At 47.9% G+C, this 21,439-nt stretch overlaps 1 protein-coding gene across 2 annotated transcripts in view; it reads left to right on the forward strand.

Annotated features, from left to right (window-relative positions):
* Positions 1-21,439, forward strand: part of EFCAB6 (EF-hand calcium binding domain 6) — a 237,374-nt gene that overhangs the window by 156,268 nt on the left and 59,667 nt on the right. For both annotated transcript variants that reach the window (XM_014864412.3, XM_070506757.1), the window contains 3 exons: positions 2,695-2,927; positions 11,600-11,696; positions 16,845-16,963. In XM_014864412.3, coding sequence (XP_014719898.3) covers positions 2,695-2,927; positions 11,600-11,696; positions 16,845-16,963 — 449 coding nt within the window. The remainder of the gene's footprint in view (positions 1-2,694; positions 2,928-11,599; positions 11,697-16,844; positions 16,964-21,439) is intronic.

The following is a 21,439-nucleotide window of genomic DNA, read 5'->3' on the forward strand; positions in this document are numbered from 1 at the left end:
ACCACTGCCCTATCAGGTAGGCACTAACAGTCCCATGTTATGGATGGAGAAACTGAGGATCGGAGATGAGGGAAGCTTACCCAAAGCCACACATCTAGTAAATGTCATAAGCAAGAATTGAGATGACATCTGTTTGATTACCAAGTCTATGTGCTACCTATTAAAATTAGTAGGCTTCTTTCTGGGAAGTTAAAGACTGAGATTTGGGAACAATGAAAGTTTATAAATTTGTGAAGTTTATAAACATGGGGTGCCCTGGCATCTAGATTGTCCCTGTAGTCCAGCGATTAAGGCTGGCGTTGAGCACGTCTTTCACACTTCCTCTACTGCATGGATCACACCGAAGTGCTGTGGTTTGCTTACGTGTCTTTCTTCCCTACCACACTGTGACGACCTTGGTGTCAGGGACCACGTTGTAGTTATCAGTATGTCCTGTACCTAGGTGCCCAGGAATGTTTGCTGCATCCTTCATACCCAACAGTGTCGTTCCACAGGTACGCAGCGGGCACTGCTCTCAGAGCTGCTGCTGTCAGGAGGAGCGTGAGGTTTCACATGGACCTTCTAGAGGGGAGCAGACTGTGAACACACGCATCTCCAGGATGTTGGGGGGTCATGTGCTGTGACAAAAGACAAAGCAGAGGCCAGAGACCGATCAGAGTGGTGCTGTTGTACAGAGGGGTCAGGAAATGCCTCCCTGGAGAGGGGATGTTCGGACAGACACCTAACGGAGTACAGGGGTGGGTGGAGAATTCCCTGAGATGCCCAAGGCAGGCTTAACGTATGCAAACAACAGCAAAGGGGGCCAGGGGAGGAGATGAGGGCGGAGGGGCCTGGGGCCATGGTCGCCACTGGGATTGGACCCTGAATGAGACGGAGAGCCCGTGCGGTGAGCAGAGGAACGGCATGCACTGGCTTGAGCTCTGAAGGAGTCACTCTGGCTGCTGTGAGGACAGAGGATGGGGGCCAGGGTGCGAGCTGGGGGCTCATTACGGGCTTCCTGCAGGAATCAGGGGCCTTGGGTCTGGGGAGACGCAGCACAGCTGGGAGCAGTGATCTGATTCTGAAGGGAGAACCAGTGGGATGTGTTCACACATTAGATGTGGGGTGTGAGGGAAAGTGAGGAAGCGAGGATGACTCCAGGATTTGTGGTCTGAGCAACTGGAAGAAAGCCCTGCCTCTTCTCGAGACAGGAAAGACTTGGCAGGAGCGAGTTGGGAGCGAAGCGTTTGATTTTGCCCTCATTGGGTTTGACGTCCAAGAGGAGATAGCCCATAGCCGTTGGAGCTGTGAGTCTGGAGGGTGAGGGAGGCCGTGGAGCTGGCGACAGAGAGGGGATCGCTGCGAAATGGATGGTCCTGCGGCCCCGAGGAGGAGGCCCCGAGGGTGGTGCTACTAGAGAAGAGGCCACCAGCTGGTTACACATCTGCCTCTGGATGGTGATGTCACTGAGAAGCAGGGGCAGCATCTTTTAAATTGATTCCCACGGTATTTAGCACAGTGATTTCATGTACTGGGTGCTGAATAATTTTTGGTGGATGAATAAATGAGTGAATATAGACAGATCTTTCCATAAAATCTCAGAACATTGTCATTAGACGCTTGGGTCGTAGCAGGTCTTGCTTTATGTTATAAGTAATCTCTCATGGCAGACCCTGGACTTAATCAGGGAATGATGGAAACGAGGGGTGTTGGGACCAAATCAGCAACTCGTCGAGCCTGAGACACAGGAAGTACACGTTGTGGAAGCGCAGGTGTTGACCCTGACAGAGCCCGTTCAAATCCCGACTGCTGGGCACTTTCTGTACGACCTCAGGCAACCGTAATAGTAGCCAACATTTTGGAGTGAGTGCTTATGAAATACGTGGGGCACTTTCTCAGTGCTTTGCTCACGTTAGCATCTTCAGTCTTCACAACCACCCCAGGAAGCTGGGACTTGTACAGTCCCCATTTTACAGATGAGAAAATGGGAGGTTAGACATCTTTCCTGAGGTCATGCTGCTGGTAGGCAGCAGAGCTGGGATTTGAAACTAAGCCGCCTGCCTCCAGAATGTGCCCTCGACTGTGCAGCACGGCCTCTAAGTCGCAGGCTCCCCCCCAGCCTCTGTCTCCTCATCTGCAAAATGAGAATCGCTGTGCCCCCTCGTGCGGCAGAACTGACAGCACATGCACCCATGCACAGTGCTTCAGATGCAACAGGCCCGTCTCAGGCAAGGCTGGGTCTTCAGGGCAGTCATCAAAGACGGGGCCCTGGCCTCCGGGTGGCTCTTCAGGGTGAAATCCAGTACGGCGCTGTTTTCCTGTAGACAGAAGTTGCCAAACATTAAGAAAGTTATAGAAAAACATCCAGCGCAAGATTTTTGTCTATACTGGGAAGCTCCGGCCTACTCTTCCTTCCTTCTCATACTGGAAGTGCGGGTACCATAAATGAAGAGAGTGGAAGGGAAAGAAAAGCCTTTCTCGTCCCTTTTCCTCAACTCTTTGCATTATAAAAGGACATTGGAGAACATAGTTTTTAATTTCTTGGGAAATGCAAAACATGCCAAGGATATTCCTGGAGCAGTGAGATCTCCAGAAAACAGTAGTCGAAGCGCTGCCCCTTCGTCCTTTTGGAGAGACGTGCGTGCCTGGGGGGTTGGAAGTGTGTCCTCGTCAGGTTCAGAAGGAAGGGCTTTGACGGGTGCGTTCTGTTTTCAGGGTCCCTACTCTGCCTTCTTTGAGATGGACACCGACAGGGACGGCATCGTCAGCATGCTCAACCTCCACCAGCTGCTCCAGCGCCTGCTACTCAACCTCAGGGACGAAGAGTTCGAGCGCTTCCTGGGCCTGCTGGGCCTGAGACTCAGCACCACCTTAAACTTTCGGGAATTTCAAAATTTGTGCGAGAAGAGACCTTTAAGAACAGACGACGCGCCTCAAAGACTCATTAGGTAAGACGGCAGCCCAGCTCAGCGGCTTGTATGTGCCGGCCTTTGGTAACACGAAGTCCAGCATTTCCACTGTGCCCACAAAGGGGCTGCAAAGAATGGGGGTGCCTCCAGGAGCGATTATTCTGTCTTTTTCTCAGTTCACAAGGAGTATACAGTGTAGACAGACTGGAAAACACAGACACAGGTGAGAAGATACGGCCTGATCTGACCACCTGAGCATCGGTTTCTGTTTCACTGTGTATCCTTCCAGTCTTTTTACTATGCGCATAAGCATGTACATATACCTTTCTTTTTATAAATCTGAGGCCATATGTATGTGCATGTTGTTCAGCCTTCCCAGACCTTCCACACAGCACACTTTGTCTCAGCTACCGCCCCTCTCGCAGGCTCCCACTGCAGGGCCGTGCGGAGGGCAGTGCGTGCATGCTTGTCAGGAGAACAGTGGACGTCCTCCGGGCGCTGAAATGTTAGCCTAGGAATGGATGTGAATCGGGGAACCACACAACACCTTGTGGGAATTGACGGAAACTGAGTGTCATTTCAGTCTTTTTTCTCTGCACATGAATATATACATATACTTACATTTTTCTTGTTATAAATCTGGGGTCAGCCGAGCCAACTGCTTTGGGAGAGGCAAGGACCCCTTTCCAGCCCTTCCCAGGCAGTGCTCCGCCCCAGACCCCCGTCCACCCCAGGCCGGCCTCCCTCAAGGCCAGGAGGAGAATCTGCGTCCCGCCGGGCTGTAACTCCCGTCGTCTCCTGGGCTTCTCTCAGGAAGAGCACACGCTCCTTGAGGCAGTAGCGGGCCTCCTGTCTCACCCAGTACCCGTCGCGGTCGGCTGCCTGTTGAGATCTGTGGATGCCGACAGGCATGAATGAAGTAGCCATCCAGCCCCTCCTTGACCAATTATTAGAAGAAGTATTAATATTTTGGAAACGTTCCCCTCCACCGTGATAACGCAGCGCTGTGTTTTCTGCGTCAGTGATACCGCTCAGTAGTAAATTCACTAGGCTGTTTGCCCTCGAGCCACTTGTAGCCCCAGGGGCTCCAGAAAAGTGGCCCCCCACCAGGCGAGGGCAAGCCCCTAGCAGGGGAGCCCCCCGAAGCCCCTGGCACTGGGCCCGACTGTGTGATACTTGGCAGCTGCAGAACGCCCTCTGATCCTGCACTTCAATTTCCCCCCCCTGAATCTGTTGAATTTATTTTGTCCATACTTAAAAAAAGCCAGTGAGAAAGAAAACGACCGTAGCCTCTGTCTCAGTGAGCCGGTCGTCCAGCATGGGAGGCGGACGCCTGCTTCCGGTGCGTAGGTTCTGAGGAGCTGTAATGTGAGACTGGATTGCTTAACATTAAAACAAAACAAAAAAAATCTCCAGAAAGAATTTTCTGGAGAATGTATGCAGAATGAACATGGAACATTTCAACCACAAAACACAATCTTTTTGTTCAAATGACTCAACTTTCTTATTTGTACCTGTTCGTTTGTTCATCAGATATTCACTGGGGGTCATCCGTGTGCTATGTGTTGCCCCAGGACTAGGTGGTACCAAGATGAATAAGATGAACATTCCTTTTGAGCAGCTTGTGGTCGAATGTGGGACAGATTCAAAAATAAAGAGCTACGTTGAAATATAAGGATGTCTGAAGTGCCACAGGGAGGGGACAGGCTAAGCCTGCTTGAGGTGCACAGGAAAAAGTGGGACATTTGAGTTGGATCTTGAGGTGGGAGTAGGAGTTCAGCAGGTGCAGGCTACCAGATGGTGCTCCAAGGCCAGCAAACAGCATTTACAGAACCACAGAGGTGGGAGTGTTGCGCACATTCAGGAAATGGGGAGAGGATGCGTGTGCAGAAGCCGGCACGATGTGTGCGTGCACGGTGGGGCATGATGGGAGGGGAGTCCTGGAGAGGCAGGCGGGCGGCTGTGAAGGCGCGTGAGTGCCAGGCTGGGGACTTCATCCACTGTTGGTAGGCAGGAGAGGATTTTGTGCTGTGGAGTGAGAGGGTCACCTTGTGCTGTAGAAAGACCCTTCAGCAGCCCTAGAGCAGAAGTAGATATACAGGAGGAGAGGCTGGAGCCCAGGGAGATCCAGGTTGGGCTCCCAGGGTCTGGGGAGAGAGAGCTCTGAGACGCCAGCCAAGGCAGTGCTTTAGAAAGCCGAGCCCTGCCGTGGCCAGACCGCCTGCCTGTGCTTCCTGAAGAGATAGCCTTCAATACCCCAACAGCCCACAAGGAGGCATTACTCCCTGACTTTCCTCATGAAGGAACTGGGGCCTAGAGAAAAGTTAATGCCTTGTCCGGAAGGACCCAGGTGGTGGGTGACGGGTCACAGATTTGAAGCCAGGGTGCCTGTTGGGAGGGCTGCTTTCTCTGCCTAGAAACTCACCCTCCCAAGCCTCACTCTTCTCCGCCAGCCAGACCTGGGCACCATCTCTTTCTGGAAGCCATCCTGCCCTCTCCGATGGGTCCCTCTGCCTTCAGGCCTTCACTTCCCACCTGCGTCATCAAAACAATACTTCTGGAAACTTGGAGGGTTCAGAACTTTGTTGAAGAGAGGAAGACCTCGTTTGCTTCATAACTGCAAAACATCTTCATTTTTAGATGTATGAATACCAAATAGACTAATTGGTCCAATGACCTGTTTCATTTCTACATCATCTGTTTCCTTCCAGTCGCCTTGTTGAAAACTCACCTGCCTTGTCCCTTCGTCTCCTGACGACCCACATCAAGTACATTTTGGTGCAACACATCATAAAAGAGGAAAGAATACTGTCCTTTGTCCTTTTAGCAAAATTAGATGGTCCAGCTTCTTGTCACAAAATATTGTATGATCAAGTCCTTCCTGATGAATGACTAACTGAAGGAAAACACCAAATTTCCTTTTTGTGTTAGAAATAGATCATTCACTTCTGAAGAGATTTGGCTTATACGATCAGTTTCACCATCATCGGTGGAATCTAGAGTGCTCTTCTCTCTCCGCATTTATCTTCTGGTTTATCTAATAATTGTGAAACACCTTGCTATCTCAGTTTTCTTCCCTTTGCTAGTTGGGCATGAAATCAGAATTCTGAATTTTCAACTGTGTTCAGTGAAAGCTAACATAAGACTACAAGATGGTGTCACTGTCTGCTTTTGTACTTTCTTGAAAGGAGCTGTTAGACTTCGGGCAGTGCAATCAGAAAACTGCAGGGTGATGCAATAGTGGGGATTCTTTTCGATATTATATCATCCTGCCAGCAAGTCCACCATTTTTTGTTTTCCTATTATTATTCGTCTCTTTTTTTTTTTTGCAGCATAGTTGGAGACAATGAGTAATGACTGAATATTTCTTAGGGTGATGAAATAGATGTAGTAAAGTTAAAATTAAGATCACTAGGACCCCATAATGTATCACAGACGTGTAAGAGGGTTCAGTGGACCCATAGGGTAATTGCAAGAGAGAATGAATTTTATTTCACAAAGAAAATAAATTTTTTTGTTGTTTCTTTGGAAGACCTCTAAGAAAGAATATAAGTCGTGAATGCCTATCCTCTTTCTAGATTATCTAGAATTGTTATTTCTTCCTTAAATATTTGATAGAATTCACCAATGAAATCAAGTCCTGGAGTTTTCTTTGTTTGAAGGATTTTAACTTATAAATCCTATTAGTTTAACAGTTATGAATCATTCAGAATTTCGATTTCTTCTTGAGTGAACTTTTCTAATTTTTGTCTTTTAAGATATTGGTCCATTTCATCTAAGTTGTTAAATTCAGGGATAAAGGTGTTCGTAGTATTCCCGTGTTATTCTTTTACTATCTGCAGGGTCTTTAGTGATTGCTTTCTCTCATTTCTGATGTTGGTGGTTGATGTCGTCTCTCCTTTTTTCTTGATCTGTTTGGCTAAAAGTTTACCAATTTTATTGATGTTTTCTAAGAACCACCTTTTCATTTCATTGATTTTTCTCTATTGTTTTTCTGGTTCAATTTTATTGATTTCTCCTCTTTATTATATCCTCATTTCTTTTCCTTTGAGTATAGTTTGCTCTTCTTTTTTGTTTTCTTAGGTTGGAAACTCAGACTTTTTATTTGAGTTCTTTCTTTACTAATATAATCCCTAATGCCATCAATTTCCTTGTAGGCACTGGTTTAGCTGCATTCCACAAATCTGGATATGTTGCAGTTCTTGTTTTCATTCAGTTCAAAATATTTTCTAATTTCCCTTGAGACTTCCTCTTGCGTCCATGGATTATTAGAAGTGTGTGTTTTTTAATTCAAAATATTTGCATGGTTTCCTGCTGTCTTTCTCTGATTGATTTCTAGTTTAATTCTAATATGGTCAGAAAACATACTTCGTATGATTTAGTTCTTTTACACTTGTTAAGGTTTATTTCAGGGCCCTAGAAATGGTCTGTCTTGGTGACTATTCCGTGGAGACTTGAACGTGTATTAGGCTGTTGTTAGGCAGAGCGCTCCGTAAATGTCAATGAGATCAAGTCAATTGATAGTGTTCAGGTGTTCTATATTCTTGCTTGTTTTCTGTCTATTTGTTCTCTCAATTGTTAAGTGTCGAAGTCTCTAACAATAATTTTGCATTTATCTATTTCTCCTTCCAGTTTTATTAATTTATGCTTCATACATTTTGAAACTCAGAAAAAAATAGTCTTTATATTCACCATTTCTGCTTCTCCTCCTCTATTTCTGAAGTTCCAAGTTTCTGTCTGCTATCATTTTCCTTCCCCTAAAGACTTCCTTTAGCGTGTCTTTTAGAGCAGGTCTACTGGAGATAAATTGTCTTAGTTTCCCTTCATTGAGAATATCTTCCCTGCTCCTTCATTCCTAACAGATATCTTTGCTGGATATAGAATTCTGGTGGGAGCATTTTACAATGTTTTGTTTACAGCATTTTAAAAATGTTGTTCCATTGTCTTTGGGCCTCCGTGGTTTGTGGTGAGAAATCCACAGTCGTCCGAATGGTCTTCCCTCCATGTGAAATGGTCGTTTTTCTCGGGTTGTTTTCAAAGTTTTTTCTCTATCTTTGGTTTTCAGTAGTTTTAGTTTAGTGTGTTTCCGCATGATTTTTCTTGAGTTTATCTTTTTTGGGGATTTACTGAACTTTTGAATCTGTAAATTCATGTTTTTCATCAAATTTGGGGAAATTTCAGCTCTTATTTCCTCAAGATTTTAGACTTTTTTCTGTACCAATCTCTTTCTCCTCTCCTTTTGTTACCCCAGCGACATGAATGTTAGACCTTTTGATTTTGTGTCACAGATCTCTGTATCATAGTCCCTGAGTCCCCTTTCCTCTTTTTTTTCTCTCTGTTGATCAGATTGGATTATTTCTATTCATCTATTTTCAAGGTCACTAACTCATCCCTCTGTCACCTCCATTCTGTCATTGAGCCAATCCAGTAAAAATTTTATTTTTGTTGTTATATTTTTCACTTTTAAAGTTTTCACTTGTTCTCTTCTTTTTCTTTTTCTCTCTCTTTCTTTTTTGTTTTTTAAAGCTTTTATTTCTTTTCTCAGAACTTCTGTCTTTCCACTTATTTCAAGGATGTTCACTCTTACTTCCTGGTTATAATAGCTGCTTTAAATTGTGATATTGTCAACACCTGCATTACCTTGGAGTTGGTGTCTGTTGTGTTATATCCTGATAATTGTTGAGATTCTCCCGGTTCTTTGTATATTGAATGATTTTGGATTGTATCATGAACATTTTTAATATTGTAGTATGACACTCTGGTCCTGTTAAAATCCCCTATAGTGTGTTCATTTGTTTGTTTGTTTTGTTTTAGCAGGCAACCAATCCAGTTAGTTTCAGACAGCAAGTCCTGACTGCCTTCTGTGGCTTTGGTGTCAGTTTGGTTTTCAGAGTCACTGTACACCATCAGGCCAGCCCGTGTGTGTGGAGCCCAGTCTTAACCATACAGTAATCAATTTCCCAAACTTTCGCTTGACTACTTCAGGCCAGTTTCACACATGTGCACATCAGAGCTGAACCTGGAGCTTCCTGCACAGATCTGTGCATCTCTTTTACCAGTTCTTGCCTCTCAGTGATTTCTCCCCACACTCTCCAGGCCCCAGGGGCCACTTTTTTTTGTCTTTTGGCTAGGAAATATTAGATTTTAGCATACCTGAGCTGTAGTGCACTTCCCATGACTGGGTCCACCTCTAGGGCAACATGGTGAAAGAAAAAAATAATGTGGATTCCTCCAACACTCTTTGAATCACAGGGACCCCCCCTTTTCCCACTTCCTCTGGTTAGAGAGAAGAAGTTCACTTTTAGGTACTACTTGGTCACTGCTATTGCTGGCGCCATCACAAAAGTGCAGTTTTTTAAGTGGGCTTGCCTCGGATCAGGACTGGGATGTAAAAAGAGACAAAAAAGGAGGGATTCCCATACTTTTTGTACTGCAGGGCCCTCCTGCCTAGTTCTTTGGTCAGAAAAACAGGTGTTCTTTTGGAACTTTTTCTGTCCACGTCTGCTGCACAGTTCCAAAATCAGGGCTGCCCTTAAGCCTAAACTGGGAATATGGGAGGACAAAACCATGAAACTCACCTCTGTATCAGTCATTCTTCAAGTTTGATTTCCCTCTCCACCAGCCTCCTGTTGCTTACTTAGTGTCCTCGGAGAATTGCTTTTTGTCTTCTGTCTAGAGTTTGTAGTCATAATCAGCTGGAGAGAAAGGGTGAAGGGTGCCAGTCCTTCTTGCTGGGACCAGAGGCACATCGCAGGGCTCTCCCACCGGCTGGAATGCTGTTCCCCGAGGTCACACATGGGCCTCCTCATCACTCACGCTTCCCTGAGCCACTCCCTGACCTTCTTAGCTGAAACGTCCCCTGCTGTCATTATTCATAGTGGCATTCAGTATCTGAAGTTATCTGATTCACTCATTTTTCCAAGTATTTGCTGTAAGTTTCTCACCATCACAGTGTGAGCTCCTGAGGACGTGAGCTCTGTCCGCGTTGCTCGTCACGGCGTCTGCAGGACCTAGAGCAGCACGTGTGTAACGAGTTTTTATGTGTCTGTGACTGACGGACTGGCTGGTAGGAAGGCTGGATCTGATCAATCGTCGAGATCTAAAGAGCCAGACCATAGGAGAGGAAATAAGAAACTTCTGGAAAAGGCCATGGAAAAACCTTCTGATCTCCCTAGAGGAGACAAATATGTAAAATGGCAAGGGGAGAAGTGGGTGGGATAAGCAGCAGGAGTGCCTGCTCTGAGTGTGGCTCACTAAGAGAGTCCAGGCCAAGAGCCTGGAGGAGAAGTCGGCTGGGGCTGTTGGGTCTGTGTTTAGACAGTGAGGTCAGTGGGGATGCACTGACTGTGCAGAGGCAGAACCTGCCCCTCGGGATCTCCATCGGAGCACCTTTGGGGAAGTCCAGGTGAGTCCTCTGGGTGCAGGTGGATTTAGGAGGAGTCTCAAGGTGAAAGCAGGGGAATACACGACTCCAGCACCTAAATCCTTTTGAGCAACCGTGAAAATGCAACATAATCCCCCCGACCTTCCAGACCTTCAGTGGTAAAGTAGTGATGGAAGATCAGACTGGGTGACCTGTGGATCCCTTTCTACCCTTGAAATTCCATGGTTCTGTGAGGTCCGGTAGGCAGTTGGAGAGAGATGGAACGGAAAAGCAGGTGGGTTAGAGTACTAGTTTCGAAATAGAAATGTTAAGTGGAAAGAGGATCCTCAGCACAGCAAACACCAAAGGTGGCCCTCACCTCTGTGAGACTCGTGTGAAGGCCTCTGTGGGGCCTCTGTGGGTGTCCCTCTTCTCACTCACTCTTAGCCAAGATGCACTGATCGCCCAATGTGCCTGTGAATAAGTGCGGTTCCAAGCAGGAGTACAGATGTCGTCCCATTTCAGGAGACCATCGGGGTGACGCATGTCCAGTGGTTTTGCATGTCCAGTGGAGGACTGCCTCAAGTACTCTCGTATCCACTGGGAAAATATTGCGGGTGCAGATCTGGGTGTGGAGCACCTCAAGGCCCTGGAAGTGGAATAATAGATGCTCCCTGGGAGCAAGGCCACACAGAGAAAGAAGTTGGGGGTTTACAAGTTTTTACACATCCCTAATTTGTTTTGGGGAGTGGAAAAAATCCAGGGCACCCCAAATTCCTTCAGCCACAGTCTTCACTGTGCCCCGCTGTGGCCTGGCCAAGGCAATGAGCACAGGGTCTGTTTCTAAGTGTCTTCAGTGCCCCTCATCCTGTGGGTAAACGAGTTTGATCATTTTACAACCTACAAGCTAACTTTTGAACATTAGCTGAGGCTGAGAAGTCTGTTAGCGATATTCTCCATTGTTCCTGAACTGTTTACCTTAATCTTCATTATCACTCTAACTTGTAAATTCAGAAATAAGCTTTTAGTTATTTTCTTCCAAAGACATTTAAAGTTATATTGTGGTTTTTTCCCCTCTGAGAATAAATGAGCCCTGTTTGTTTTGTGAGATGCAGAAAAAGTTGAGTAGTATTTGTCTGAAAATAAACACGGACTTATAAAATTTAAGAAGACTTCCCTAACGCGCAGCTGGGGAAGTAAGGCTGTATTTTCAGAAGGCAGTTAGAGCAGGCGTGAAGTCACAGACTTTAATGGGATCTTTGAAACCAACAGGGGGAGGGGAGCCCGTTGGGAGATTAATGAGTTCATTAAATTTAAACACAGTTATTGATTTTTTTTTTCTTTTAAGACCAAAACAGAAGGTCGCAGATTCAGAACTAGCTTGTGAACAGGCTCATCAGTACCTTGTTACCAAAGCAAAAACCAGATGGTCAGACTTGTCTAAGGTAAGAAAATGATTATTTTCTTAAAAGGGAAGGAAATCTATTTCAGTGTTCCCAGATCATTGGGATGATCGAGCTGTTTCGATCTGGTCGCTGAGCTGGAAAAGCGACTTTGTATACCCACTTTGGTGACTCCTTTTATTCTTAGTGTACATGTTCAAAGTAAACTCTCACAGTCGAGGTCAATTGATGTTTATAAAAATGAGTAATTGTAGGAGTTACATGGACAGAAATTCCTGGCTTTATCTCAGGTTTGATATTAATTAAAAATTTAAATGAAAAATGTAAGACGCTGTCATACTTATTTTTAGACAGTTACAAACATGCATTTTAAAGAAGTATTTCTTCCTATCTTGCCAAAATTACAGAAAGCACGTTTTGAAGGCAAGTACGCTCCACATGCAGTCTGTAAATTGTGATGGTGGTTGAGAAGGGAGACGTAATGTCACAGTGGCAGCTGTACCTGCAGGACAGTAGATCCAGTGTGCGACCCTGGGCTCGTCCTGAAGCCACAGCTGCGGGACCCCCATTTCATAATGAAACAAGGACACAGTGACCTCACCTTAAACCATGCTTTTAAAACTACATTCTGGAAGTGTTTTCACACTGCTTTGAAGAAGGTCTCCACTTGGTTGTGTCTGGTCATTTTCTTTGAGTGTTTGCTCTGTCTTGACCTGTGCCCAACGTAAAGTTGTATCTTTAAGTCCTGTTTGCTCCTGGCTGCCTTTCCCCAGTCCCCTGTCCCCTTAGAACTGACAATGCTGGCCCAGGCCAGCTAATCCCACAGCCGATGCCGGGCCCGCCTTCCAAAGCAGTCCTCCTGCCAGCCATTGAGAGAGAGCAGAGCACGCTATTCCCCAGCTCCTCTCTGGCCTTTAAACTCCCTCTGACCCATGAAAGAGGAGCCCCTTCTCTCCAGCATCCCTCCTCTCAGCTGGCCTGCCCACCTTCCCCTCCATGCTGCCCCTCCTCCCTCTTTCCTGTCCCCTCGAGGCTGTTGACTCCGTATGTAATGCCCCCCTGGCCCCCCTGCTGGTGCAGGGAGTCGTGAGGGCCACCTGCAGGCCCTTCCCGCTTCCTCCTGCCCCACTTGACTCACCCAGCACATACTGAGTGCCGTGGGTTTGTGCCAGGGGTTCAGTGGTAACCAAAGTCAATCTGCTCCTGCCTCGTGGGGCTCACAGCCTAGGGGAGGTGCCAGTCAGCAAGCAGAGGCATAGTATTAACAAAGCAGATGGGCACCCGGGAGAAAACAAACAGCCTGTCGGGGAGTGACTGGAGGGCTGCAGGGGTCTTTGTTTCTGCCTTGCCAAGTCCATCCTTCTTGAAATGTTTCCTCCTCTGGCTCCAGGACGCCCTTGGGCCCCCTGCCCTCCCTGCCTCGGCCTGCCCTCCATCCCGCGGGCTGACCTCCCCGCCGTCTGTGTGGATTCTCACTCCACGGACAGTGTCCTCCACACCTGCCCCTCCACTCCTTCATTCCCACAGCCTCTCAGAGCCTCTTTATGCTTGATGTTCTGCAGAACCGGAACTGTGTGCAGAGGGCACGTGGGGCCCCGGAGCACTGTGCTGCTCAACCAGCAGCCCCGGGTCTGTCCCACAGAGGTCTCGGTCTCTTCTAGAACTGAGGCTGGCGGGAGTGTGGGAGGGGAAGAGACGTGGAGGGTTACAGAGAGAGGAATCAGAGCCGGTCTGAAGGGGTGTGTGGAGGCGGGAGCGAAAGGAGCCACTTTGTCCAGAATCGAGTGTTATGCATCACACTTGTCACCTCACTGGCCCCCACACCTCTCTTTGACCCCCGGAGGACTAAATGACCCTGTGAGTTTTATTATTATTATATTAGATGTCTCTGTCACTCCCTTGGTTTATTCTGAATAGAGCATTGAAGGAATTCGTTCTGACTTCGCAACCTGCAGAAAGTTAGCATGGCACATAGATAAGGCTAGCGGCATTCCCAGCGGCCCGCCCAGGGACGAGACGGTGCTGTCACATGGCGCTTGCACGCCTGCCCTGTGCTTCTGGGTCATTCGTTTGGAGACCATGGAAGTGACTGGGGCTGGGGGGTTTGTCTCCCTCTGCTGCATTTCTGGGGGGGACTTACCCACAGGGCCGGCTAACATCTGAAAGGGTGTATCCTCCAGTAAAACGCGTTTGGAACCTGAACAAGGATTCGGGTATTTAGTTGTCTAGTCATCTTCAGAGCGAGTCACTGGCCAGCCGCTCAGCCGTGCTCTGTGGGGACACCTCCAGCCGAATTCTCAGAAGCACGCACGAGTCATCCCGTCTGGGGGCAGTTTAATATGCTCCGTTCCAGTTCAGTGCTTCTGGAAAATAAGTTGGTTGGTTTCTTCAGCAAACATTGTTATGAGCTAACTATGCTCTGTTGCGAGGTGTTAAAGAAGCAATGACAAAAAAAAAAATAAAAACATCGTCTCTGCTCCCAAGAGACTTGTAGTCTGAACACCAAAAAGAGCGTAAAGAATTGTATGTATTCCGGTGGAAGTGGCTGGTGTATGATGGGGGTACCCAAGTAACCCAAGAAGAAGAGGTCACTTAAAAGATGAGCAGGCAGTGGACGAGGTGGTGAGAATGGGGAGGATGTCGGGGCTGACCACACAGTGGGGCTGCACATAGCTCAGTGCTGACGCGTCCACAGGGTCACACCGGGCGTTTGCAGGGCGAGGCAGCCAGGGACACGCCAGAGCAGCCTTACGTGCTGTAAGCTTTTAAAAACTTTTCAGTAAAGTCCACCTAACATAAAATTTACCATTTCAGCATTCTAAATGACCAGTTTGGTGGCATTAAATGCATTCACGTTATTGTCGTACTATGTGCTCTAAGTTTTTAAAGGTACTTTGAAATCTTCCAGACCTAATTTTTTTAACTTAGTAGTTTTTTAAGTTGTGACTCTACAGTGGAATATACTAATAATATATAATAATAATAATAATAATATAATAATATAATAATAATAATATAACTATGTGTATATATAATATGTATATATTTTATATGCATATATAGTATATACATATTATAACAGATATAATAATGTGTATATAATAATAAGTAGCTGCCATGTGTCCCAAATTGTATCCCACCATGTAACCAACATCCAGAGGAAGAAACAGAGTGTCATCAATACCTTAGGCCGGGGGCAGCAGGCTTTTTGTGCAGAGAGCCAGACAGTAAGTTTTTCTGGCTTTGTGGGCTGTAGGGCTTCAGTCGCGACTACTCAGCTCGGCCGTTGTAGCACTTGGTACAATCAGACTTCTGAATTTCCTCCTCTTTAGTGGATGTGTAACAGTATCTCATCGCAGTTTTAATTAGCATTTGTTGGTTGCTAATGAGATTGGGCATCTTTCATTTGTTTATTCATCAGTCTGCTTTCCTTTTTCTGTGAAGTGCCTGCTTGAGACGTTTTACAGTTTTCACGCTGGGCTGTCTGTCTTTTTCTCATTGGTCAATAGGAACTCATACTACGGTTTGGCTACTAGTCTTTCATAAGTAATATGTGATGCAAATATCTTCTTCCAGTTTGTATTCTGTGTTTTCACCCTTTTTGTATAATGTCTTTTGAGGAGTGTGAGTTCCTTTTAATGCAGTCAAATCTGCACATCCCCCACGGATCTTGCTTGAGAAACCCTACCCTGAAGTTGTGAAGATGCTCTCCTGCATTCTCTTCTGGGAGCTTTGCAGTCTCACCTTTCACATTCCGGTCCTGAAATCGCACTGGATGTTGCATATGTGTGGTGAGGCAGGGACCAGCTCAGTTCTTCCATCTGGAGATCCCGCTATCCCGGCACCATTCAGTGGGATAAGAGATCCCCCAGTGATCTGCGGCGTCTCCGCTGTCCTGCGTCAAGGCCCTGCGTGTTTCTGGGCTCGTCACTCTGTTCCCTTGGTTGGCTTGTCTGTCCCGGCACCAATACCGTATCTTTGTAGTCACCATGACTTAATCATATGTCATAATTAGCCCCCCATCCGTGTTCTACGAGAGCTTTTGAATCAATTTGTAAAGTTCCACAAAGAATAAAAAAACCTATTTGGATGTTTCTTTGGAGAGAAATAATATCTTTACAATTTTGAGTCCTCCAATGCATGAACATAGTGTATCTCCATTTATTTCAATCTTTTTAAATATCTTTCAATAAAATTTTAGACTTTTCTGTGTAGAAGTCTTACAATCATTTGTAAGACTTGTTCCTGGGACTTTCTGTTTTTGATACTATTGTAAATATTATTAAAATTCATTTTCTGTGTCTGATATATAAATATATGAATGATTTTACCTCTTGATATTGAATCCAGATTTCTTGATAAATTCTCTTATTATAACTTATTTGTGGATTCTTTGTATTCCTATGTATACAGTCGTGTCGTCTGTGAATAATGACAACTGTATTTCTTTCTACCCTATTGTTAGACCCTTGTTCCTTTTCTTGCTTAACTACCCTGGCCGGGACCTTGAATACAATGTTGAATGGAGGGCAATGGAGATGTTCTCGTCCTCCTGATCTTGAGAGGACCGCCTGGACCCTCCACCCTGCGGTGTGATGCTGCAGAGCCGCGGCAGAGGCAGCCGTGCACCCTCACAGCGTCGTTATGCGGAAGTCAAATGCGCGGTTTCTTGGGAACAACTTAGGTGGTGCTGAGTGCCAGGCTGAGTTACTGGCTCCTCTAGTCCGTGGTCCTCTGAAATGCCTGACATCCCCAGGTCCCTTTTGCACCCCTCGGGGACATTAAGATGGTACCATATCTTCTTGTCATAGCAGCTGGAGTCTAATGCCCTCATTTCCCCGCTTACAGTAGAGGGTCCAGTCCCCTGCCTGGTGAGATGATAGCCTCAAGTCTCACTTCTTCGGCTCTGGTTGACCCTCATTGCTTAATAGGTTCTGAACCCAAGTTATTGGTCAGGAGAAGAATCCGGGCCACACACCTGCGGCCACTCATTACCCAGAACCAAGAACTTCCGTCCACAGTCACATTTGCTCTGTCACCTTCCTTACAGGAGTGACGAGGCTGTCTAGAACTCAGCAGGCGGCTGGGGGGAAATGTCTTATGTTGTTCCAGATGCTGCTTATTGAAAATCCTGCATACGACCATGAACACATTTGGTATGTTACTGAATGCTGTCTCCTAATATTGCAGAATTTTATAGAAACTGATAATGAGGGCAACGGCATTCTTCGACGACGGGACATAAAGAACGCGCTGTATGGTTTTGACATCCCCCTCACGCCGAGAGAATTTGAAAAGCTTTGGATGAGGTAGGTGGCATCTGAAGATTGGCTCTTTTCCTTTTCAGTGGTCTTGGGTTGCTTGCTGCAAGGTCAGCACCAACCTTTCATCCCTACTTAGGGGGAAGCGGGGGGCCAGGAATGGTTTTCTTCGGTTGTGTCTGTCCTATGTCCTTGTTCTCCCTAGAAAGCAGCCTGGGTGAGCAGGCGGGGCTTCAGGAAGATGGACAACCAGGGTTAACCCTCGTCACCTGTATTAGGCTTGAGAGGAGTTCAAGCCGGAGTTTGACTGCTTTAGAGAACTCGGTCGCTCTCCAGACACTTAACTCTAATACAACTGGCTCAGCACACAGACCTGCAACGAGTTAAGGGAAAAACGGTCTGTCCCCATTGGCTAAAGATGGAAATCACTGTTGCACGACTATTTTATAGATAAGTAGTTTGTTGGAAGAAAATAACCAAACTTTTAGCAACTTTGGAGTAGTTTTCCAAGGGTGTCTTAAACTGAAAATAATATCTAATATTGGTTACATTTTTCAAAATGTATTTTAGATTTAGCTGGTTTTGAGTCGGGCCCCGAGTCCCAGTATTCCCTGTGCAGACGTCTCCATTTCAAGGTACACTAACCACGCGGTCTGTTTCCAAGTTCCAGATCCATCTTTGAATTACTCCTTCCTCATTACATGTTAGTTGCCACTTGCATCCCCCAGGATGGTGTACCAACACTGTACGTCCTCTCAGGGGCAAGCGCACAAAGCAGTTCATGTAATTTTTTAGCTTTTCATCTGTTCAAAGTGGAAGGCTGAAATGTTGGCTGAGTTTAGAATTAGGTGGGCTGTTTTGTGTCTGATTTAGAAAAGCGACTTGAAGTTCTTACAAAATCCTTATTTTTTTAGATCAGTTCCAACTCGGGGCCAACTTAGACTCCTTATTCCTGTTCTTTTCAGTAGATTAAATTAGTAGGCACAACTGAGTCATCAAGAGATTGGAGTGCAGCAGGCAAATGTATGGACTGCCCACTATGTGGACCTTTGGGATGATGCAAAGATGCCTGTGTGATCCCGATGCTCAGGGAGCCGTTGGGGAATGGGAGACATTCACCGAAATCCTGGGTTGCAGCACTGAGCGTGATAAATGCCAGGGAAGGGACGAGGTGGAGCGGCCTGGGCGATGAAAGCAGGAATGTGGGGGCCGTGGGGCAGCGGGCGGCTGTCACGGTAGGAGTGATGTGGAAATAGTTCCAAAGGGTCAAGGTGGGGAAGGAGGACGGCCTCACCCACCAGACAGTCCATGAGGCGTTCCGTAAGCAGGGGCCTGAGCTCCCAGGGTGAGAAAGCAGGAGAAGGCGCTCCCCTTGCCGTGGTCATCGTTTGCGGGCATTATTAGCCAGGCCTTCGGGAACAAGGAAGTTTGAGTGGGGCTGTGGCGTGAATCAAGCGACACCTTAGGACGATGAGTCAGGAAACACTTCAGGATTGGACGGGGGTGAGCACGAGGAGACTGTTGTCTCCATCAGGGTGGGACAGGACAAGCCCCCGAGCTGGGTGCGGGCCGTAGGCATGAGGGTGTTGGAGTCAAGTGTCCCTGCAAGGCTCTTGTGTGGAGAACCAGGGCGCGCTCAGCCCTTCCTGGAGCAGGGACAGAGCGAGTTTCCGTTTTCTCGGGGGGTGGACACTTGCTTTTGGCTGAACTTTCTTTATACATTTACTGACATTATTAAATGTCCACCCTGTGCTATCAACTGTTTGAGGCCAGAATTTTGTCTGCTTTTGCCTTTGGCTGTACACTGGGGTGGTGAGAGTTGAGAGCGAGAGCTCTGCAGCCAGACGTGTGGTCATGACTCCTCCCTCCACTCCTTGAGCTGTGTGCCCTCTGTTCAGTTACCTGCCTCCTCTGGGCCTCCGTCGGCTGTGCTAAATTAGTTTGAGTCAGGGTAGGCTAGTTGCAGTAACAAACAAGGCCGACACCTCAGAAGCGTGCCCTGATGACGATGTCACAGTCTAGTGTGGGTGTTGCGGGGCTCCACCCACAAATCCTTCAGGGACCAGAAGTCCCATCACCCCCCTGGATCTTTGGTGTCTGCCAGCAGAGAATGGGGAAGAGCAGAGAGGACCGTGTGGGCAGCTCTGTAGGGACCAAGCCTAGACACTGGCTGTCACTTTGCCCACGTTCTGCTGGTCAGAATCCCTTCCCATGGCTGTGCCCCCGGAAAAGGAGGCTGGGAGACGCAGTCTGGATGTGTGTCCAGGGGGAAAAAGAAGTGAGATGGCAGGACTCGCCATGGCATCTGCCACACTTGGAATTACGTCCAAGGGAGCAGGGAAGAGGGGCATTCGAGAGACAGAAAACTCCAGGAGTATGTTCACCAGTGTCCAGGCAGGAAAGCAGGAACCTCTCCAATATTTACGGGCCAGTGGGACATAATGCCGTGATGATTGCCAAGATGTCAGCAGGGCCAGATGTCTGAAGGGGAATGTGGCATTGCTCAGAGGCCAGGATGCTGCTGCCCCTGGGCTGGAAGAGCATGCAGGGTTGGTGGGGGGTGTTACCCAGAGATCAGGAAGCTGCTCCCCGACCAGGGACTGAGGGCAGAAGGGAAGCGGGTGTTTCTTAGAGATCAAGAAGTTGCCTCCACCCCAGATACTCTCAGAATCTGCTGGATCTCAGCTGCTGGGCTGAGCAGGAGCCACTGGAAACAACCTGCTCTGTCCTCTTCCCACCTTCTGACCAGGCACACCTCCGGAACGTCGGGGGGTAACTCAGAAGACCTGCTGAAGGATGAGCACGGGGCTGAGAGCCAGCAGGTGAACATCCAGCCAAGGGGCAAAGGAGGGCATCCCACTCCAGGCCTGTGAGATCACCGGGGTGGCTGGAACAGGTGCAGCCTGGGAGATACAGACAGGAGAGGAGGCCGTGCGTCCACTGAACTGCGTCGTGAAGGGCAGGACGAGGCAGGGACCCTGTCCTGAAGGCCAAGTGTTTAGTGGGGAAAGACCTAGGCAGGCCCGAGTTCTAGAAACGTCACTGGCCACAGGGAGGAGGGTGAATGGCAGGAGACACAGAGGTGCATTAAGGGCTGTCTCAGGGCCTAAGCAAGAGGAGGTGGTGAGCTTTCCTGGGTGGTGCTGGGAGGGCTGGGGAAGAAGTAATAGGTGTGAGAGAGATTTAGGGTGGCAAACTAGCCTTGAGCTCCTGGAAGGAGAGGCGGCACGAGCAGGAGCTGGGATGCTCCTCAGATTCTTCCGAGTCCCGCGCAGAAATCGAGAAGACAGCCTGAGGCAGCTGAGTCGCCTGCACTAAGGGCTGTGCTCTGAGCGGGACCGGCGCCTTGTCCCTGGCACCCTGGGCTGAGCTGGGTGGCCTTGGGCCAGTGGCTCACCTTCTCTGGGCTTCAGTCGTCTGTCAAATGGGACGGCTATGGGGACCAAACGATGTGTGTGGAGTATGGCATATATAAGCATAAAAATCAGTGGCAAAAAGATCATATAGACTTAAGATTATTTTCTGATTGCAATATTAATACACACTCATTTTAGAAGACTCAGAAAATACAGAAAAGCATGAAGGAAAAGAAAATATGACAGGAAGAAGCAGCCGTGACCCGGTCGGTAGAGATGATGAGCAGTGGTAACCTGGTAGTGGATTTTTTCATCTGTTTTCTACATGTTTCCTTGATCTCAGCCAATCGCCGTCACCCTCATTGCCGCTCCTGGCCTGTCCCTCTCAATGGCTCAGTGCTTGCTGATGAGGCAGCCACCTCCCGCTGGGCCACTCCCTCCAAACCCACCTCTGCATTGCAGAGCAGGGCAGTGAGCAGCAGGAGGGGGGCGCCAGCGAGGGGTGGTCCAGGCGCCAGGAGCCTCCCGCAGGTGCCCTAGCGAGGGAGGGCGTTCTCCCACCACCGTGCGAGTCAACAGGGACCACAGGGAAGGCAGGGGGCAGCTGGGGCCAGCGTGACACAGTCTGCCAGCTCAGGGGGTCCAAGTGTCAGAATAGGAAAGCCCCTCAAAATTGGGTAGGTGGAAGTGAGGAGGGAAATAACATTCTGTTCTTTCAGAAACACAAAATTAGAAAATAGGGCAGAATGTAGACAAGAAAAAATTTGTCAGCATCCATTACTCACTCAACATTTATTAAGCACCTGTGAAGTGCGCTATTGTAGAGCTTAAGACTGGTCTAAAGGGCCTAGTTTGTGCTGTGGAAGTAAATGAATAGATTAACCCCCAAATCGCAGTGACCTGGCACATGGATGTTGTATTTCTTAGTCACCCAACGTCCACCGCATGTCTAGCGGCTCTTCTGCACAGTTCTCTTCCAAGTGGTGATTTGGGGGTCTGGCTGGCTTCCAGCTGGTGGCTTCATCGTCCTGGCAGGGGGCCCCTCCCACCGAGGCAGGGACTGCAGGCCGCAGGATCACATGTGGGTTTTGGCGGACTTCTGCTAAGATGTGACACACTTCTGCCCACAGCCTATTGCCCAGGGCTGGTCAGTGGCCCTGGTTGACTG

The sequence above is a fragment of the Equus asinus genome, chromosome 4 (assembly GCF_041296235.1).
Source record: "Equus asinus isolate D_3611 breed Donkey chromosome 4, EquAss-T2T_v2, whole genome shotgun sequence".
NCBI lineage: Eukaryota > Metazoa > Chordata > Mammalia > Perissodactyla > Equidae > Equus > Equus asinus.